The 19,456-nt window shown below is 33.5% G+C and overlaps 1 protein-coding gene across 2 annotated transcripts; it reads left to right on the top strand.

Annotated features, from left to right (window-relative positions):
* The first annotated feature begins 884 nt into the window (after window positions 1–884).
* Window positions 885–17,928, top strand: LOC120342694 (voltage-gated delayed rectifier potassium channel KCNH1-like). 2 transcript variants are annotated; one of them, XM_039411637.2, is made up of 13 exons: window positions 885–1,000; window positions 1,480–1,645; window positions 2,655–2,746; window positions 5,901–6,019; window positions 7,546–7,659; window positions 8,295–8,739; window positions 9,024–9,173; window positions 9,712–9,911; window positions 10,258–10,510; window positions 16,308–16,519; window positions 16,886–16,993; window positions 17,284–17,379; window positions 17,469–17,928. In XM_039411637.2, the coding sequence occupies exons 1-13, from the start codon at window positions 922–924 to the stop codon at window positions 17,913–17,915; spliced, it is 2,481 nt and encodes an 826-aa protein (XP_039267571.2). In that variant the 5' UTR covers window positions 885–921; the 3' UTR covers window positions 17,916–17,928. The 2 variants fall into 2 exon arrangements, with proteins under 2 accessions (XP_039267571.2, XP_039267573.2); XM_039411639.2 differs by lacking the exons at window positions 885–1,000; window positions 2,655–2,746 and having other exon boundaries at window positions 1,515–1,645.
* The last annotated feature ends 1,528 nt before the right edge of the window (window positions 17,929–19,456 follow it).

Below are 19,456 nucleotides of genomic sequence, written 5' to 3'. Positions count from 1 at the left end.
ATTGGCACCATACCCTGAATAACATTACTTCTCAAAGAAAAATACATTACCAAATTATTACCATGCTAGTCTGTAGGTAAAATTGAATTAAAAATTGGCGTTTTTATCATCTAGAATTGGGCAGCTATTTGAGGCCTATGTAAAAGCTGAAAGTCCATTTGAATAGTTAAATATGTGCTCGTTTCGACTTGTCGATTGAACCTTTGTTGTATAACTACCGGCTCAAGTAAATCCACGAATAAACCGATAACTGTGGATTTTAATATTTTCGTGGATTAAACGAGATTACAGGAGTTAAGTTCTGTGGTTTGCGTAATTGCGTTTTGTACATTATCGGATAAGAAGTTTAGAGACAGCTTTTTCGACATATTTCAAATAATACTAAATCACTGCTTTAAAAATTTGACCGTGTCGATTGTTTGTTTCTCCACAGCGAGGCATGACCATCTTTGTCACATACCATCAATAATGTGTGGTTGCTGTGGCTTCACATACTAAAGTTTTCATACCATGCATTATCGTGCATACTTACGTTTCTAATACAAACCTTTGTATATTTTATATGAAACGTTGTAAATGGTAGTATTAAATGCTATAATTCAGTTCATAATAAGTCTTTATATCAATGTTACTGATATCGCAACCCACCTGTTGAGGATTTTGCCTGGCGAGGTGGGATTAGCGAATACTTTTATGCATTTTCAATTGTTGAGTTTAGTTGACGGAAATTAATGGCACAGTCATGCGTAACAAATACCCAACTGCGAATTATACTGGATTTACTCGTTTTTCTCGCCCAAGAAATACACACAACTGTTGCGTAATAAAAAAATAAAGTATATAACAATATTACCTCTCGTTAAGTCATTACATTCAGAGAAACTAGCCATTTGTGGTTGTGGCATAACAAGAAATAAGGATATGGCGTCATCAGGAAGCGGAATCAAGACGCAAAATTTAGAAAAATTCGGAAAATTGCTGACTAAAAATAATGAAACCGGTAAGGCAATGAATCATAGGTAATAGTCAATTATTTTATAGATAATTCTCACGCATTGTAGAATGGATTGAAGAATAGAAAAAATAAAATAAAAAATTAGGATAAAAAATAAACTAGTTATACACAGTCAAATATATTTTACTTGGCGAGATATTTGAGTAATCGTCATTTTTTTTTATAATTGGAACTTTCATTAGCTTACGCTAATAATCAAGTTTTTTTGGTACTTTAGTACCAAACGTTTTAAACTAACTTTTAAAATTTAAACTCGTACCCATTAATAAACAAGCGTAAAATGATGACATAGAAAGATATAAATAATCGTATAAAAACAATTTAAATATTCAGTTAAAACCCTCAAACTTCTTTCAAAAAATACTAAAAACCCACTCATCAGAAAATTTAGCAAAGACGATTATACTCGGAGTAGCCTACTTGAAAATGCAAAGCTTACTACATAGATAACTTAAACTTTTTAGAGGAGGTAGAAGATCTGACGAAACGAGAACGACCAGAAAGAGATACAAATATTATCTTGCACTACAGCGATTTTAAGACTTCATGGGACTGGGTGGTTCTAACATTGACGTACTATACTGCTATCGTGGTTCCACTGGTTGCCGCATTTCACATAAAGAACAGAAGGTATTATGGAATATTAGTAAATGCTGTTTTTCCACTCAAATTTACACATTTTTTTGTTCTTACCATTTTTTATATCTTTGAGAAGAAGCCACTTAATATGTATTGAACTGCCATGCTTATAAAGGAACTAGAACTTTACCTGTTCAGAATAGACTTTCCAATTTATTACACCTGAATAGTATCAGGAAATTTTAGGTGTTAAAATCGTTTATGTCTGTTAGACTGAGAATAAGAATACATTTGTATCGCAGCTTGGAATAATTTGATATTATTGTCGACAAATTGTTTATATTAATAACTGTTTCAAATTATATATTCTGGAAAGTTTTCATTTCATTTTACTGTTTGACCTTTACGGGTTACAGAGATGATTGATAACGTTATTTTTGAGATGACCCGACTACTTTGATGATGTAAGATCCTTCATCCGCATTTGTATTAATTTGATTTTGTCTCGTTATTCGACGTTTCGTGTATTATATAAATTCTAGCATGGGCGAAAGATGGACAACCACATTAAGTCCTGCATATGTATGTCCCACGCCAGACATACTGTGATTTCGGACCGAAAAAGTCTAAATTTTAAAAATTCCCGAAGAAATATGGTCGCAGTAATATATTATGGGAAAACGTGATGAGGCAAAATAATTGCATTACCATTTCCTCGTGACTGACATCTAATGTTTTTGCTGAATAAGAAGAAGATTAAACTCGAGACAAACGATGATTACGTGACAATAGTCAATTGTCAAATAATAATAATAGTTTTAACATTTGCAGTACAGTTTGGATTACCTTTTTACCAATTTTTATTCTAAGTACACATAGCTCTAACCAAATTAGTTACCGTAAACGACTTCAATGTGCCTTTTGAGTTGTGGTGAATTTGGTGAATCGTCCTTCCTGCCTACCTAACTAAAAATTGGATTTCATTTAAAAAATGTGGCAATATGCTGAAGCGTTTTTAAAAAGTATTATATTATTTATTTTTATTAATTTATTTCTAAAGCAAAAACTGGTTGATCGTCGATAGTCTGGTTGATGTATTTTTTATCCTTGACGTCACCGTCAATTTTTACACTACCAGGGCAGGATCGGAAGGTAATATTCTATTTTAGCATTGGTGACTATTATACTCTTATCCATACCTTTTACATTACATTTTGTTACATAAGAAACTCGTTATTTTACTATAGAAGCCCAGAGAATATTCTCGTTATTTTTTCTCTTTATCAATTTTGTGAAAACAATTACATGTTATCTTACGTTTGACGGTTCGAACAAGCGTATAGTCTGTTGGAACGTTTCAAAATATTGCATACGCAATAGGTATATCTAAAGGATAAATGATTAAAAGTAGTCACCAGCACTATATGCGTCAGGTATCTGTAATATATAATCCCGCGCAAATAGGTTTAAATTCATTTGTGTCCTGATCAAGAGTTCCAACAAAAGCCAATACTATTTATATTTTCCCGCCTCACAGTTTGAGTGATGTGGTTTTACGCATACACGAAGAGATATAAACGCTTTAGCTTCCAGAAAATTGGTGATTCACAAAGACCAAAACCAAAATTGTCGAATTAAGCAATTTATTTTAATAAGAACGTGACCGTTTTCATTAATCTTGTCATTTGATCAATGGTGGTGTTTTTGTTCTTGTGAATTTCCTTTGTTTCAACAAAGAAAATAACAACATTGATATTTTCGAAACAATGTGATTTTCATTGTGTTTTGAGTTATCTCTGTAAATTAGTTTCGGTACAAGGAGAGGTTATCAAAATCAAAAAGCACCGTTTTCCACGAATAAATCAAATACAATATAAAATGTGCAATCATCAAATCATATTTATTATTAATATTTAAAAGCGATCGGCGGATTAAAAGGTCAAGGTTTCAGAGCTCTAAATTCCAAATTGGTTATCACTAGCTAGAACAAAAACCTTTGATTTCAAATGTCTTTTCGTGACTTTATGTTTTCCAATTACCACTTGTTGGGGAATGACAATCTACTATTAGTTTTTTGGACTTAATTGTACCCACCATAATAAACATTCAAAATGTTCATTTCTAATCCACTAAATACGCGAATATCGAAGTAATAAACTAAACTTACTCGTTTAATTTCAATAAATCAATCGTACTTCAAGGTGATAGTGTGAATAACATTAATCTTCTCAAAATAATATTTCAAATTGAATTTGAAGAGGCGATGGCGAAATATATTAATCACATTGTTAGTCACGAGCCGACAGGAAATATCAAATCAACGTGACGTCAATCAAAACACTTAGATTTCTCAAGTCATTGTTGTCAAAAATTTCTCAATTCTGCTGTTTATCGTCCTGACACGCGAATGTGACGTAGAACGCTTCGAACTTTACCACTCGACGATGATATTACTTTCACTTTCGGCTAATTATCAACCGTAAAGGGTCATAGACAATTGGCTCACGTGCTGACTATAACAAATAAATATATAAATTATATCTTGATTGCCTTATTGATTAAGTGAACTCATAATAAGGCCACACAAAACAAGTAACATTGCAATAAAGCTTAGAGTTCGATCACAAGAGACGGCATGTGTTGGCAACTCCCCCAATACGCCAGCCAGTGGAAGACATGACTCTGGTGGAGGAAGGCTTAAACCCAGTCTGGATTTACGGCATGACTTATAGCCGTGGCAACTTTAAATAGACTGTATAAGGTTCCAACTTACAATCTTAATATAGTATGCCGGAATACTTTTACAAGCAATTTGAATGTGTCTTGTGCCGTTACTTTAAATTAATCTCCAGGTAAAATCATGCCAGTTTTGTAAGATTGCATTTTTTATTCTTATTACAATTTTGAGAAACGGCAAACTGAGACTAAAGATGGTTTAATTCCGTAACAATGAATTTCTCTTCAGATCCAAATTCTAATTATACAAATAATTTATAGAATAAATGATTGACTGTAATGCGTGACAACTCTGAAAATATAAATTGCACACTTATGACGTAACTCGGTAGTAATTCCTTCAACTAATGACACCAAACGAGACAGGAAACAAATTTATCATTGTTCCTTATTTATTTTTTTGTTATAAATCAATTAAAATCTTGGCAATCTTCATTTTATGATGCTTTCAAATCAAATAAAAATTATTTTACATGCGAGTTATATCCAAAGAAGTCCTATGAACTATATTCGCTTGAATGAAAGAAAAGCGAAATACATGCGATGTTGCCGAGCGATCACGAATTGTTTTGAATCCAGAAATTTTTACTAGAGACACTTTTTCATTAGTAAGGCAGAATTATATCTATCTCTGTGGTAACATAGCTTGCACATTGTGAAATTTATAAAATTGAAAATTTGTAAAATGTGTTTTTATTTCATACAATGCCACGATCGTACTCTCTCTCTCTATATATATATCAGCTTTTCATTGACTAGGTAGGTACAAATTCAAAATTGTGTTGTGTTTATTTTTAATCCAATTCACATTCGATTGAACTGACACAATTTAAGAACGTTATTATACATGTATGTCCCGGCTAGACTTATGGGAAATTCTTGTAAAATTGAAAACAATTTAGTCACGTTGTGCGTATAACACCTGGTGGGTTGACGTTTCCGGTTGCTTCCGTTTTTCTTTGACTTTTATTCTAGTTGGTATTTCTAATTTGAATGACAAGACATATCTATTTATAGCATTCGTTCGACATTGCATGATAAAATTCATTCCAGAAACGTATCTGGGGCAAAGTTCATATATGAAAAATTGATCTATGCTCTAACTAATTTATGTGATGAATTATGATGGACGATTTTTTTTTATTATTGTCTCCGTGCACTTACTTTTCCCAGTTTAGTTACCTTTTTCTCACCAAATGTTACTTCCTAAATATTGAGGTCATCTTAACTGTAGCGGGTAACTGCGAAATGTATGATTATTGTTCTTAAACAACAAAATGTATAAAACCACTTTCCCTGTCACATAAAAAATAATGGTATAGAAATTTGTTATGATCTTACCATGCTGAATGGGCCCAATTGTTCAATTTATATTGAAAATTCAGTTATAATAGGCGTTAGCACCAGTAGCATTTTTTGTGTTTTTGTTAATCAATATCCCTTTTCATCAAGACATGTTCAAAAGTGTGATATAACATCGGCCTCTTTAAAATTTCAACTGTCACTATTGTGATAAATTGTATGTAGAGAATTCACATTCACGAGAAAGCATTTGCTGTTTTATTTTTAGGTGAAATTGTGACAGATTTGAAAACAATTAGAATAAAGTACTTGAAATCGTGGTTTTTGTTGGACTTGATGACATGCATACCTTATGACGCGATCACTTTATTATTTGGAGATATTGAGGTAAGCAGGTGTATTTATATATTGCAAACGTACCAATCTGTTCAACTTTCCAATTTACTGTTGTGAGATTTCTAATCGGTCTCATATAAAAAATTGATTATTTGAACGATATTCCACAAATTAGTAAATATTTTTCAAATTGTTAATCTTATTCGTTTCTGCAATAACAAATTAAGTCTCATTTTTTGGTTCTTATGACTATGCATACACATAGTGGTTAAAAATTAGGTAGGACATGACTATGTGCATGAAAACCTAATTAAAAAAAAATACAGATCTCGTCCACAAAATAGCTTGTTATGCTTAAATCGTCAATGTCCATATCCCAGAGCAAAACATAACAAATGAAGAAGTTAATTTTCATATGTACTATGAAGTGTATTGGGGTGATAAAAATTATCTTTTTTATTTGTCATTTTAAAATAATTATTTCTGATATAACGCGATAATTGAACAATAATTCAACTTCACAGAAAGACGTAAGTTATTCGAGCGTTTGAAACTTGTCATTCTGAATCACATTAATGTCAGGAGAATAGCAAAACAAAGCCCATTTATATTTGTCAAACTTCTTTGTGTCACACGTTCTAACGCAATATTTAGACATCACAGCTTTTGTAATACAGATCAAAATTTCAATAATGTGTCATCATTATATGTATACCAGACTCATCATCTAAAATAACAGGTCATTCCTTCATTCATTTTATTTCTTTACAACTAAACTAAAAACCCCGTAATTTTAAATCTAATATTAAGTCTCTTTTAATAAACTGACCAGGCGATAACATGTAGGCAGTTTTAAAAATAGAACGATCGTTCCTTGGGATATATTTTGGTGTTAAATTGGGGAGATGAAATTTGAGACTTAGCAAACTCGTATTGAGATATTACTCCCACTCTCTGATGGACAATTGGATTTTCCCTTACATGGAAATATTCATAAGAACTCTAATACTATACTTACCTGGTATTGCTATAAATATCTGTGGTTATGAAGGTCAGTATAATTGAGTATCTAGTTCGATACAACGTAGAAAGACACTTATAAGCCAGAATTGGTCGCAATTTGAAATTTGATAGCCCAGGAATTTTTTAGAATTCGTTCACTAATTCTATAATATATTCTATAAATTGTCTAATGCTGACGTACTAAGGCGTGGTAAATTATGCTATAAACTACTACAAATTACTCGTCTAAAATTAAGAAATCGATATTATCAGAAAAAGTATGACCCATAAATAATACACAGAACCTGAATTAACTTAGCAATGGACCAACTTTGGTCGGGGGATCATTCCATCAACGTTTTTTATTGACATCATAATGACAACAATAGAGTAATCTGTCGTACATTTTATTAAAAGTTTGATTTATCTATTGTTACGTGAATCAGCAATTTTGTAACTCGTCAGATATTTTCATCAGGTGTCAAATTTCGTCCCAAAATATCATAATGGGTTTTATAAGTCCTAAATTTAGAATTCAAAAATTGCTATCATTTTATTTATTGTTTATTTTCCAGGCAAATGCACAATTATTGGGAGCAATGAAAGTTTTCCGATTATTTCGATTGTTTCGTATTGCTCGTGATCTAGACCGATACCTGGCACATGCATATGCATCGCTTATTGTACTGGTAATAAGTTAAATTCCTTATAATAGCAATAATTTATTTATTACAATACAAACGATTTTGTTTATATACTCGAGTAAATATCCAATATAGTTTAAATGTAGTATCTTTGCACAAACACTATAATTGTAATAAATTGCTGACGGCAGATTCCTAATATGGATACACAAGGTGATAAAATCAAATAAAACCTAATAATTACTAGAATAACTCATGCTTCGTCACGTATTTGTTAATGAGATTAGATTTACCAACAATACCAGAATAACAGGTTTATTTTGATTGTTTATAAACTGTTATTGATTGTTTGCGCATCAATTTTAGTAATGATGTAATTCATCCTAATTTTCACGTCAAGAAAATTTTCAAGTGCATTTTCTATCACATTTCACATTTTATGTATTCAGTACTTTCGCTCAAATGGTAGTTTCGTGAAAACGAGCGATTGAACATTGTGTTGTTCATTTTAATATGATGATTTTCCCTTTTATATGCACCATCAGCGCCCTCTATCTTCATTTGACTGTAGCTAAAAATATTTATAACGTACCGCATGGTTTAATTTTTGTAACATTCCACAAGTTATGTTTTTCAATGTTGGAATTATTGAATTGAACGTGTATATATCATTTCTACAGATGAGCCTTATCCTATTGCTCTGTCATTGGATGGGTTGTGGATGGTACAATATCGCTCTTATAGATGCAGCGAATTATATAAAAAGTATCGATGCTACACAGTCTACTATTACAGCGACGCAACCGGGATTAACAACTCAGAGAGAGCTAGTCCTTTTATCAACAACACCTAACCCAAGATTAAATCATATCGAAAATGATCAAAGCCGAAACTTGTTCAATTGGAATGACATATTTAAAGATAGAAATGGTATATTTATTGAAACAGAATTAGCGGTTGAACCACCGTTACGAAATCAGAACAGAGACATTGCTGAGAATTTAACAACGGCGTGGGCTGAGAAACAAAAAACTCAAGCACCGGTTAGACCGAAAGTTCCTAAAAATTGGCTAGTACGACTTGGAGAACAAATGAAAAATGAATATTATTGGGATTCGTCGCAGGGTAATATAAAACTAATAAATAATATTCGTGATTTAACGAGCTTATTCATCGAATTCTTCTTCATCATCATTGGCTAGACAAGATATCCAGTGCGACGTCTGCACCACCTACTTACCTATAAATACACGGGTCTCAGTGACTGTCACTATACGACACAGATAACATAGGGTGTCCCCTTGTGTCACATTTGTTAAAATCTTATTTATCATCTTTACCACTTTATATATATAAATATTTATCACAACGCGCGATCATTGTTATCCTAAAATAATTTTGAATTTCAGATGTGTTAGCAGGAGGTCCACCACTTCAAAGTATTTACTCATCATGTCTATATTTCACAATGACGGCCGTGATTTCTCAGGGATTTGGTAACATATATGGAGAAACGCACAACGAACAGATTTTCTGCATATTCATTCTATTAGTAGGATGTAAGTCATGTATAATTGCTACAAAATATGCCACAGGCACACGATTCGTGAGTGACGTCAGTCAGGGAATCCAGTCCTTTTCACGTTCCATGATACGGTACGATAGCATCATCTGGCGGATAGTAAAAGTAGCAATCTCAAACACAGGATTTTTTCACAGTATTGCGTGCCCAATATTAATGTCCTAGTTCCAGATTTTAGAACTTCTCCATTGCTGAAAGTCAATGTTTCAAAGTCATCTTCTCAAAGTCGGTACTTATTTCAGATGCTTCGAGATCGGGAATTGGAGTCGAGATTATTGTTTACATAGAATGTAAATAGTCTTTGGAGTGGGCTTTTATGAGTATCACTTCATTTCAACTCAAAGTTGAGATTCGAATTTAAGTCAATTTGGAGACTTGTGTCGATTTACAGATTGTTATACTCTATTCAATTGAAATTTTCTCTGGTGCTAAATGCACAATTTTACCACGAAAAGGGGCCGTATTGTTTTGATGAAACTGTTTCCTCACAACAAAATTTTACCTTTTTTAACCAGGCCTTTTATATGCAACTATTCTTGGTAACGTAACAACAGCTATGGAAAACATTGGTGCGACAAAAGAGCAGTTGAATGAGACGATGTCATCCATTGTAAAATTTTCGGAGTTGTTTCAACTTCCAAAACATTTGCAAGATTCAATGCACGATTATGCGTATTTTACATGGAAAGCCACGCACGGAATAAGTGAAAAAAAGGTGCGATGGAGTACCTCTCTAATTTTCGAAATATATATGTCTATAATTTTGTACTATTTCACGTTGCTTAAATCTTTGGTCTTATATAGATAGGAGTGATATGTTAGAATAACGAATATATATAAGTAAGATATATGATTAGGAGTAAAGCATGAGAGTAAGCAGAAGCATAATTTTAAAATTTCAGTAGCTTAACAGTGGCTACAAATCCTTTAGATCTCCTTACTACGTTGTTGCTAACTGGACAATTTTCATATCTCACTATAGTCATTTGAACTCTATAAATATATAATTGAGCATTGTTTGTTGTCAACATGTGCTTTTATTTTTCTTACTCCAAAACTAGGTGTTGGACTGGCTACCAGAGCACATGCGTCTCGACGCCAGCGTATATTTGCACCGACATGTTATGACAACGCAACCAGCGTTCAAGGTTTTGTCTGAAACTAGTTCAAGACATATCGCATCGAGAATGGAAAGAATCCATATTGCACCTGGAGATTTACTCATTGACAAGGGAGAGGAGATTGAATACATATATTTTGTTATATCAGGATCACTGGAAATTATTCAAGATGACCAAATTGTCAGTCTTGTTGGTTAGTAGCATTAGCAGCAGTGTTAACTCTAAGCAAATTATGAGTGCGAAAGTGCTTCGCAGTCGAAAAAAAAAGTGCGAAAGTGCTTTTGCCGATTTTAACAAGTTAGGTGCCCTAACCTTTCATATAACCCATTTAAAACGGCATAGATACTCGAAAAAGCGCTCCTCCGGTTAATATTATGAATTAAAGAGAAGCCTTTTCGTTAACTGAGTTTCCTTCAGGCGAATTCATGTTTAATTAAAACAAGCGAATCGGCAACAAAATGACATCTGCTAACACCTGCAGCGGACAAAACTTTCATGCAATGTATCACGGTGTCAGTTGCTTACTCGCGTAAACAGCAAAGACTTTCACATTTGTTACTCCTTCCATCTAACAGACACGAGGCAGGCTGGAAACCATATTAGTTACAGGGTGGATCGTTTATACAAATCCCGTGCAAAATACCCCCCCCCCCCCCAAATATAAATAGCAATCAACTAATTAGGGTGAGGTGCGCTGGAAATTTAACTTTTCGATTTATCCCTAAACTTAATCTGATAATTATTAATTTGTGATTTTGAACCACTTTGAAAGTCGCCGCCACCCGCTGTTTTAAAAGATAGGTTAACCTACGTTCCCTCCGAAATAGTAAGCAGGATACTCCCTTGTTTTTGGAGATAGGTCGACCTACTTTCTTTTCAAACTTTTTTCTCCCAAATATTACACAAGATCACTTTGAAAATCTTCCCGTTTCGTGAGCTAGCGTGACCTAATTTCTCATTTACATTTATATTATACTATTTCAGAGCTTACCCAAAGACAAGTAATTTTTAAATGTCAACATGCCTTGGTTTGCGTGGGAGTTAGTTTGAATCGAGCAGAAAACATCATATATTGGCAAAATGTTTAGTAATGTCATGTACTTTCAGCATTCATAAATAGCACTCTTTGTAATGCTGCTGACCGCCTCGTGGCCCATCGTTGTCACGCGTTTTTATTTTTGGAAAATTTGATGCTGCTTGGGACCAACGTTGTCAGGCTTAATCCTACACGCACAAATGTGTTTCCTGGGTTTCTAACTCACTACTGATTTTCATGAGCAATATCCAATAAATTCAACATGAAAATGTTCTATAAATTCTCCATGGTACAAGTTCAACCACAAGCAATATATTTATAATAAGGATAAGAGAATATAGAATTGGATACGAAATTTTTTTTTACGTGTAGAAGGTAATTTACTTGGAAAATGCTGCTTAACTGCTCAGACACTCGTGCGATGCCGGTACGGTACCGTCTGACCGTACCGGTACCCATGCAATCACTCGTGAAAGAATGGGAGATACGGATAGTCTCGTAGAATATAGTCTACTGAAACACTCTCTGCGCCTGCCCCATACCGTACAGCCGTAACGTACCGATCCAGACAAATGATAAATCGCCCGTGCTCAACCATTTATTTCAATCCATACCTCGACTCACTATATTCTACTAGGATCGAGGTATGGATTGAAATAAATGGTTGAGCACAGGCGACTTATCATTTGTCTGGATCGGTACGTTACGACTGTACGGTATGGGGCAGGCGCAGAGAGTGTTTCAGTAGTCTATATTCTACGAGACTATCCGTATCTCCCATTCTTTCATGAGTGATTGTATGGCTAGCGGTACGGTTAGACGCAAAGCGACTATAACCGACTACCGGTATTTGGTAAGACGGTACGGTACCGGCATCGCGAATGTCCAGTCTGTCCAACTGAGTAGTTAAGCAGCATTCTCCAATTAAATTACCTTATACACGTAAAAACAAATTTTCCGAATTTTCGTATTCAATTCTATATTCTCTTATCATTATTATAAATATATTACTTCTTGTTGAACTTGTAGCATGGAGAATTTATAGAACATTGTGCGCGTAGGATTATGCCTGACAACGTTGGTCCCAAGCAGAAGCAAATTTTCTAAAAATAAAAACGCGTGACAACGATGGGCCACGAGGCGGACCATCGTTGTCAACCTTTTTATTTTCTTTTTATTCAATTTTTTTTTTTTAATTTTTTTTTTTTTTTTAATTTTTGTTTTTTTTTTCGTTTTTATTTATTTATTTTTTTTTTAATTTTAATTTTTTTTTTCATTTTTTTTTTCAATTACTTTTATGTTTTTTCACAACAATTTTTTTATTTTTGGTTTTTTATTTTATTTTTTATTTTCAATTTTACGCGTGACAACGATGGGCCACCATAGACATCCAGTCACGATATTCAATCGTTCATATGCACAAATCTCACATTAATAGTAATTGCTACCCAAGTTTGTAAAGTTTAGAAACCAACAAACAGAAAATAACTTATCCTAAAACACAATTAAAATTCAGTCGGCAATAAATTCGTCGCCAAGACATGCCATACAAAACAAAAAAGATTTGGTCGCGAGAGTTACGTGAGATGACTGCCGTTGTTTTTTGGGCAAAATGTAAAAAAATTTATAATTAATAAACGGGAGTTACGACGCCCTTTACACATCGTGTGTATTAAACTTCCCTGGTAAGTACTTTGGTAAGTACTATTATTATTGTACCTAAACACCTGTTGGAGTATTTCGGACAATTTCGAATTTAAAATAAATGAAAACCCGACATATAATAAAGACGCAAAAGTAAAATGAACATTTATTGAAAAAGTTATTATTTAAGAAAGACAACATGATCGTACAATTCCGCCAAAACCTCGATGTTCGCAAGTGAAATAATAAATAAATACTTCAATTGACTTTAGCGTATCGTTGTTCTGCCAACAAACAGCCGGGTGCAAAATATTTCCGTCCTGTGATATGCTCACAAATATTCTCGATATTAATATCATACCCTCGCGTATGTACTTTCTATTAGCACTTTAGTGTGATCCCTTCCATCCTTGGCCAAGTCATGTTTCGAATATGTGAACATTTTATTCGACCATACATGGCCGGCAGGATGTTAAAATTGTAAACAAGAGAGAGGTAAAATCAATCGCGAATTTCGTTATAACGGCTCGTTTACGAATTGTTGCGCCTGTTATCGTCGAAAATGATTACATTTGTTGTATTTTGAGGCATTTAAGCAGTAAAAATTAGGGCATGACATCATCAAAATCGTCAAGTGAGATCTTGAAATTGCAAATTCCGTAAATAAAAATGGGGATTATTCGGTAACGAATTCAGCTTTAATGACCGTCGGGGTATTGTTTTGTTGAAAATTATTATTAATGTGAGAGCGCCAAAAACATACAGTCCATACCGATGCGACTGCAATTTATATGGTCGCAATTGGTGTGGCGCGTTTAATAATAGTGTAAAATAAATTAAACGAATATCAATTATAACCAAGCCTGTCAGCGTGTTTATTTTCTGTGGGCAGGAATCGTAAAATACCATCTTGAGACAAATTCACTTCTATTATAAAATCTTAATTTTCAGTTATTATCGTTATACAAATAACATGTGGCAACTTTTTAATTTATCGTCGACCAAAAAACGCCCCACACTCGTCCAAACGTGTGTCGAGCTTGAACGGCAGGAACAGATTCATCGACGACCTTAATTAGGGGAAATATGTATTTTATTGGAATGCAAAATAAATGAAACAAAACGCATTTTTTTGTGATATAACTTTGTATTTTTTGAAACGGGTTGCCGTGAAAGGTAAAATTTGATCTAAATTAATCGCAAAAATGTTTTACTTTAAATGTAACAAAACACATTTTCGCAATATAACCTTGTATTTTCGGAAACTGGTGTAGTGAAAAGTAAAATATGATCTAAATTAATCGCAAAAATGTTTTATTTTAAATGTAACAAAACACATTTTTCGAGATACAACTGTATTTTCGGATACCGGGTGTCATGGAGAGTAAAATATGATCTGAATTAACCGTAAATAATGTTTCATTCCAAATATATCATAACACATTTTTGCGATATAACTTTGTATTTTCGAAAACGGGGCGTCATTATTAATCTAATGTTTTATCTATCGTCTAACTAACGTCTGGAACACATCATTTTCGGGGAGAACTCTAGCCCGCGAAACGTCATTTAATTTTAAATACAGAATGTTTCACGCATTTCAAAACGGAAAATCACCAGTGAGTGGACAGGGATTCAACCCTCCGGATTCAGTATTTTATATCCCGGTGTCAGAACTTTCTGAAGAATGGAACAAAAAACCCGTCAAACCGCCGCGGAATAAGGGGAGTATTTTTTGCACTAATAATTAGGGCGTGACAATATCAAAATCGTCAAGAAACTGGTGAATTTGCAAATTCCATAAATAAAATTGTGAATTGCTCGGTAACATTTTAGCTATAATTGTCGCCGGGGTATTGTTTCGTTGAAAACACGTTGAAACTTGGGGGAATTAGTTACAATTAGCGCCTGACCTCTATTAGGCACTCGAGCCCAATCTTTTCAGCATTAAGTCGCATACGTAAAATATACTGTAAAAGAAGTGCTGTTCATTAACGTCATCTCGTCTTATGACCACGCAGAAATGCCTTTATAGCCGAATTATTCGATCACTATTTCAAATCAATATTCAGGATTGGCACAATTTCAGATTTGCGAAGTTTATCACCATAGAAATACGTGAGAAAGTTAATTATCGGCTTAATAAATATCTGCCTCACGGTATGGACAATAATATTACCATTCGCATAAAATCGGGACGGTAAATTTACAAATCTTGATAGGTAATATTAAAGCCAACGCAAATGTTAATTTGAGTCCTCAATGTCTTCAACACCTGTTTCCGATGTGAACGAACGGGTAAACCCGAAATATAAAACTTCGATGTCCGCCGACCCACAAGAATTCATATTTGTAAAAAAGAGAGGGCGGGAATATAGATTACCCAAAACCTGGATATCGCCGCCAAAACGATCGGTGACAAGAACAATTAGCGATTACAACGGAATTAACCAGTAAAAAGGCTTTGTTGCCGATTTTTTAATGTTTTCACCTTGTTTATTTGGTACTCCTTAAAAATATTCGATTCAAAAAAATATTGAATTTTGCCCACCCGTCCTCGCATATCAATGAGAAATAGTTGTGTAAATATCGCAAAATTCCGGAAAATGCCACGTTCTTTCAACATTGTGATTACAATAAAATGGCACTTAATGGTATTTTGTGAATTTGTTGATTTTGCAAATCTGTGACATGCTGCTAAAAGTTTCCTCTGATTTGAAAATCGTGCAGTTTGGTCACAATTCATCCAAAGTGACTATAACAGGTTACTAACACTTTTATAGTCATTTTGGAGCGTTTTTTGCGGGAGAAGCGGAATCGGCTGTGCTTGTATAATAATCATATTATAAACAAGAATTTTGCGGTTAATGCAAAAGCTATGTCTGCATCTCATAGGTTAGAATTCCGGTGAATATCGTTATGATATGCAGAACTGAGTTACAAAAGTACTAGTATGTTACTTATTTGTCAACTTAATACTCGAAAATATTTGTTAACTTTGAATTTTTATTCCATTCAAAATCGGAAAAAAGTGCTATTTCTCTTCAAAATCGGAAAAAAGTGCTATTTCGCAGTCCCTAAAAAAAGTTGCGAAAGTGCTTCGCAATTTTCGCAAAAAAGTGCGCTAATAGTGAACACTGATTAGCAGATTTTGAAAAACGTAGAAAGTATATATAATAGATCGATTGGTTGTGATAAAATCATTGGTTGTGATCATTTTTGAATACAATCAAAAAAAGAGCAAAGAAAACCCACAAAACTGCCTTCTTTATTATGTGAAAATTACAGGTTTTTCATTTTACAATAACAGAATCTTGCGACAGCTTTGGAACAACATTTTGGGGTCCCGAATCAAAACGAAGAAAAGGTGTTAACGTTAGCGAATGTGCCGTTCATGCTTTGACTTATGTCGACTTAGAAATAATTCGCGGAGAAGAAGTACTTGATGCGATGAAGCTGTACACGGATATACAACGAACTTTATTTCGAACTTTTCAGTTATCTTTCGATCTAACAAAAAAGGTATTATTAATTTTAAAATACTCCCACATTGTGGCATAAATATGATGACGTACTCTTCAGATCGTCTTCTTTTTGGATAATTGACCCCCCTTTTTCAACAATTATTTGATGCTTACCATCCACTTAATAATAATAAAGTTACATAGTCATAGACCAATGATCCGTTTAAGAATCTTGATATCTGAGCTTCCACCAATGTTTCAATTTAATCAGTCATTCATCTTAATTTTTGTTTTTACCTAACACGCTACACTTCTGACTCGAGTTTTTCATATCGCGATTTAATTCTAAACTTTACCAACTTTATAAGTCTATTGCACTCCACTCCATGCGTACATTAAATCATGCGCCAATACCTTATTTCAGCTCCAATTCTCAACCGTTAAATCAGTTCATTGGCAAAAGAAGGTGCAAGAAGATGAAGAAACAGCAAAAAAGGATAGAAGATACAAAACTTGGCTGATAAAAACAAGGGTATATCGATGCGTAAATGTCTCAATAAAAAATTTTGTAGAAATATCACGAATTTAAATAATTTTTACCATTTGACTAACGTTTCATATATACTATAGCATGGAGAATATCATAATATTCAAACCACTAAGAAATAAATAAGTGAAATATTAGGTGAAAGTTTTTATGAACACTTTTTTTTTATTACTTTGGGGGGTACAACGCGATTAAAAATCAGAAAATTTTATCATGTAATACTTTTTTTTATTTCATCTAAAATAATATTTATACTTGTATTTAAAATATTTTAGGACAGAAAAAAATCAACAAACAAGAACCAATCACCGAATGAAGAAGACATCATTGACTTGGAAGTTGATGATGATACCAATACATGTACCGATGAGGTGAGGTTTGGAATATATATCGTTATATTATAATAATACACAGTAGATGGAGTATGAATCCTTTCATTGCAAAATGTTCTGCATTTTAGGAGGAATCCACGATTGAGGTGAAGGGAATTTTAAAGAAATCACGGGAGAAGACAAAACCCTCACCAAAATTGTTTGCAAAACGTGAGAACGTGGTTAAACTAATACCTCTATCTTTGCCTTTGGAAGAGCACTATAAAGATCAAGCAAATTTTAATGCAAAGTGTGGCAAAGGGCCTGGGATTATCATTTCTGCATCTGTTTATGACATTTGGTTTAATGACGACGGTACCACGGAAGTACGCCCACTTCCGGATATAAATTTCAGTTTAGAAGAAGGATACTGGATGAACATGGAACTACCGCTTGAGATTAAAGAAATTTTACTCGTATTACTGAAATTCAGATCGGAAAGAATTTCACGCTTAAAAGATTTCAATGAGAGACTAGATAAGTGTGAAGAAAGTATAGCACTGATAAGTGAGATGGTTCAAAAAATGTATGGCTAGGTTAATATTGTGAATGTTACATGTGAATGATCCCGAAAATGTTTGGCGAGTGATACAACGCCATGGTGTTTTGAAATCGTCCACAACTTTTACAAGATTTGATAATATGTCGAGATTAATGTTGGTTATGAATTTTTCTCAGACGAAAATATAACAAAAATATTTCACAGGATGACGTTGAAGGTCCTCTGCTATCATTGAATTGTGCAGTAATAATTGTTTCGCTTAAACTTCGGTCTGGTTGTTATGAGTAATTATAGTGCCCGAGAATTGTAAAGTTTGCGATTGATAAGTCCATACCATATGGGCTAAATGAAGTCTTAAACCACAGGATTCTTCAGTAGTCACCGAAATGAGAATAGACAACTAGATTACTAGACAATGGTATATTTGTCTCTAATTAGGGGTTCTCAAAATCATACTCAGTTCTTTTAGAAATCGAATTCAATGGCCAACAAATAACTGAATCGCTTTTCAGTTCATGAACAGTTGTAACCGAAGTAAGCTAGAAGTTTACTAGAAATAAATTTTTAATAGTTTTAGCTAATTGTAACTGTCCCATCAAAAAAAAGTTGGAGCTATGTCCGCACATATGGCATCTTACTTTGTGACTTATTATGTAGGCCACTGGGATCTTATGATCGGATATCAACATAAAAATATGAGATGTTGCAAATAATTAAGTAGTAGTGAATCTGCCTGGTTTGCATCAGTAAAACACTCAAATGAAAACAAAACGTCAAATCTCATATGGCAATATTTTGTTATAATACTGGATGAATAAACAAGGTCCCAAGAGTCCAATCTATTTCACAAACTGTGAGCAAACAATAACGTAATTGGATAATCCAAAACCCTCCCATTTAATATAGTACTTAATATAGGAGTCATTGTTTTATTACGAGTATTTATTCTGCAAAATAAACTTTAATTATACGACGATTTTGCGAGAATTTCAGTTTTGTGGATTTAGTGGCCATTGATTCGTTTTCTTGGAATATACTTGAACTTCATCAAGCTAGCTGGTATAAGCCTGCACTTACAATTCTTCATCAAGCTAGCAGGTTACTTTACTACAGAACAATCGTGTATGGATTCGCTACAAGCAAACTTTCATAAATGATTCTTGATTTTCTTTTCAAAAAATATATGAATATGAATAACATTTAACGCTAGAAACCAAAAAATCAAAATCTGGAAATTTGATTTTCCATAACACGTTTTATCAATGAATTTTCCGTATTGTTTTGATGTGATTTGTTCTTTGAATTACCGCATCTAATGGGCGCTATAATTGGATAACTGATGTCGTCATATATTTCGGCTTATCCCGTTGCTTAATACAAGGTATAAGCCGAGATTTGAAAGTAGCCTAATTAAATAATACTACACGCGGACAATTCGTGCCACACGTTCTGCACAAATTGCGTTTATTCTGTTCTCTTATTCTGCAATGCTAATCTCAAAACAATTAAACGAGCTTCTGGAAAAGTAGTTGAATGCAAAATAGGAAACAGAAAGGGTTGTTTAGTAATTTTAGT

This window comes from Styela clava, chromosome 3 (assembly GCF_964204865.1).
Source record: "Styela clava chromosome 3, kaStyClav1.hap1.2, whole genome shotgun sequence".
In the NCBI taxonomy this organism is placed as follows: domain Eukaryota; kingdom Metazoa; phylum Chordata; class Ascidiacea; order Stolidobranchia; family Styelidae; genus Styela; species Styela clava.
The sequence above is the reverse complement of the archived record's forward strand: the minus strand, read 5'-3'. Positions and strand labels throughout refer to the sequence as shown.

Coding starts and splice junctions, on each gene's coding strand:
- LOC120342694 (XM_039411637.2), top strand. CDS start 922: ATGGCGTCATCAGGAAGCGGAATCAAGACGCAAAATTTAGAAAAATTC. Junction 9,912..10,257: donor ACGGAATAAGTGAAAAAAAG/GTGCGATGGAGT, acceptor CTCCAAAACTAG/GTGTTGGACTGGCTACCAGA. Junction 17,380..17,468: donor CCAATACATGTACCGATGAG/GTGAGGTTTGGA, acceptor TCTGCATTTTAG/GAGGAATCCACGATTGAGGT.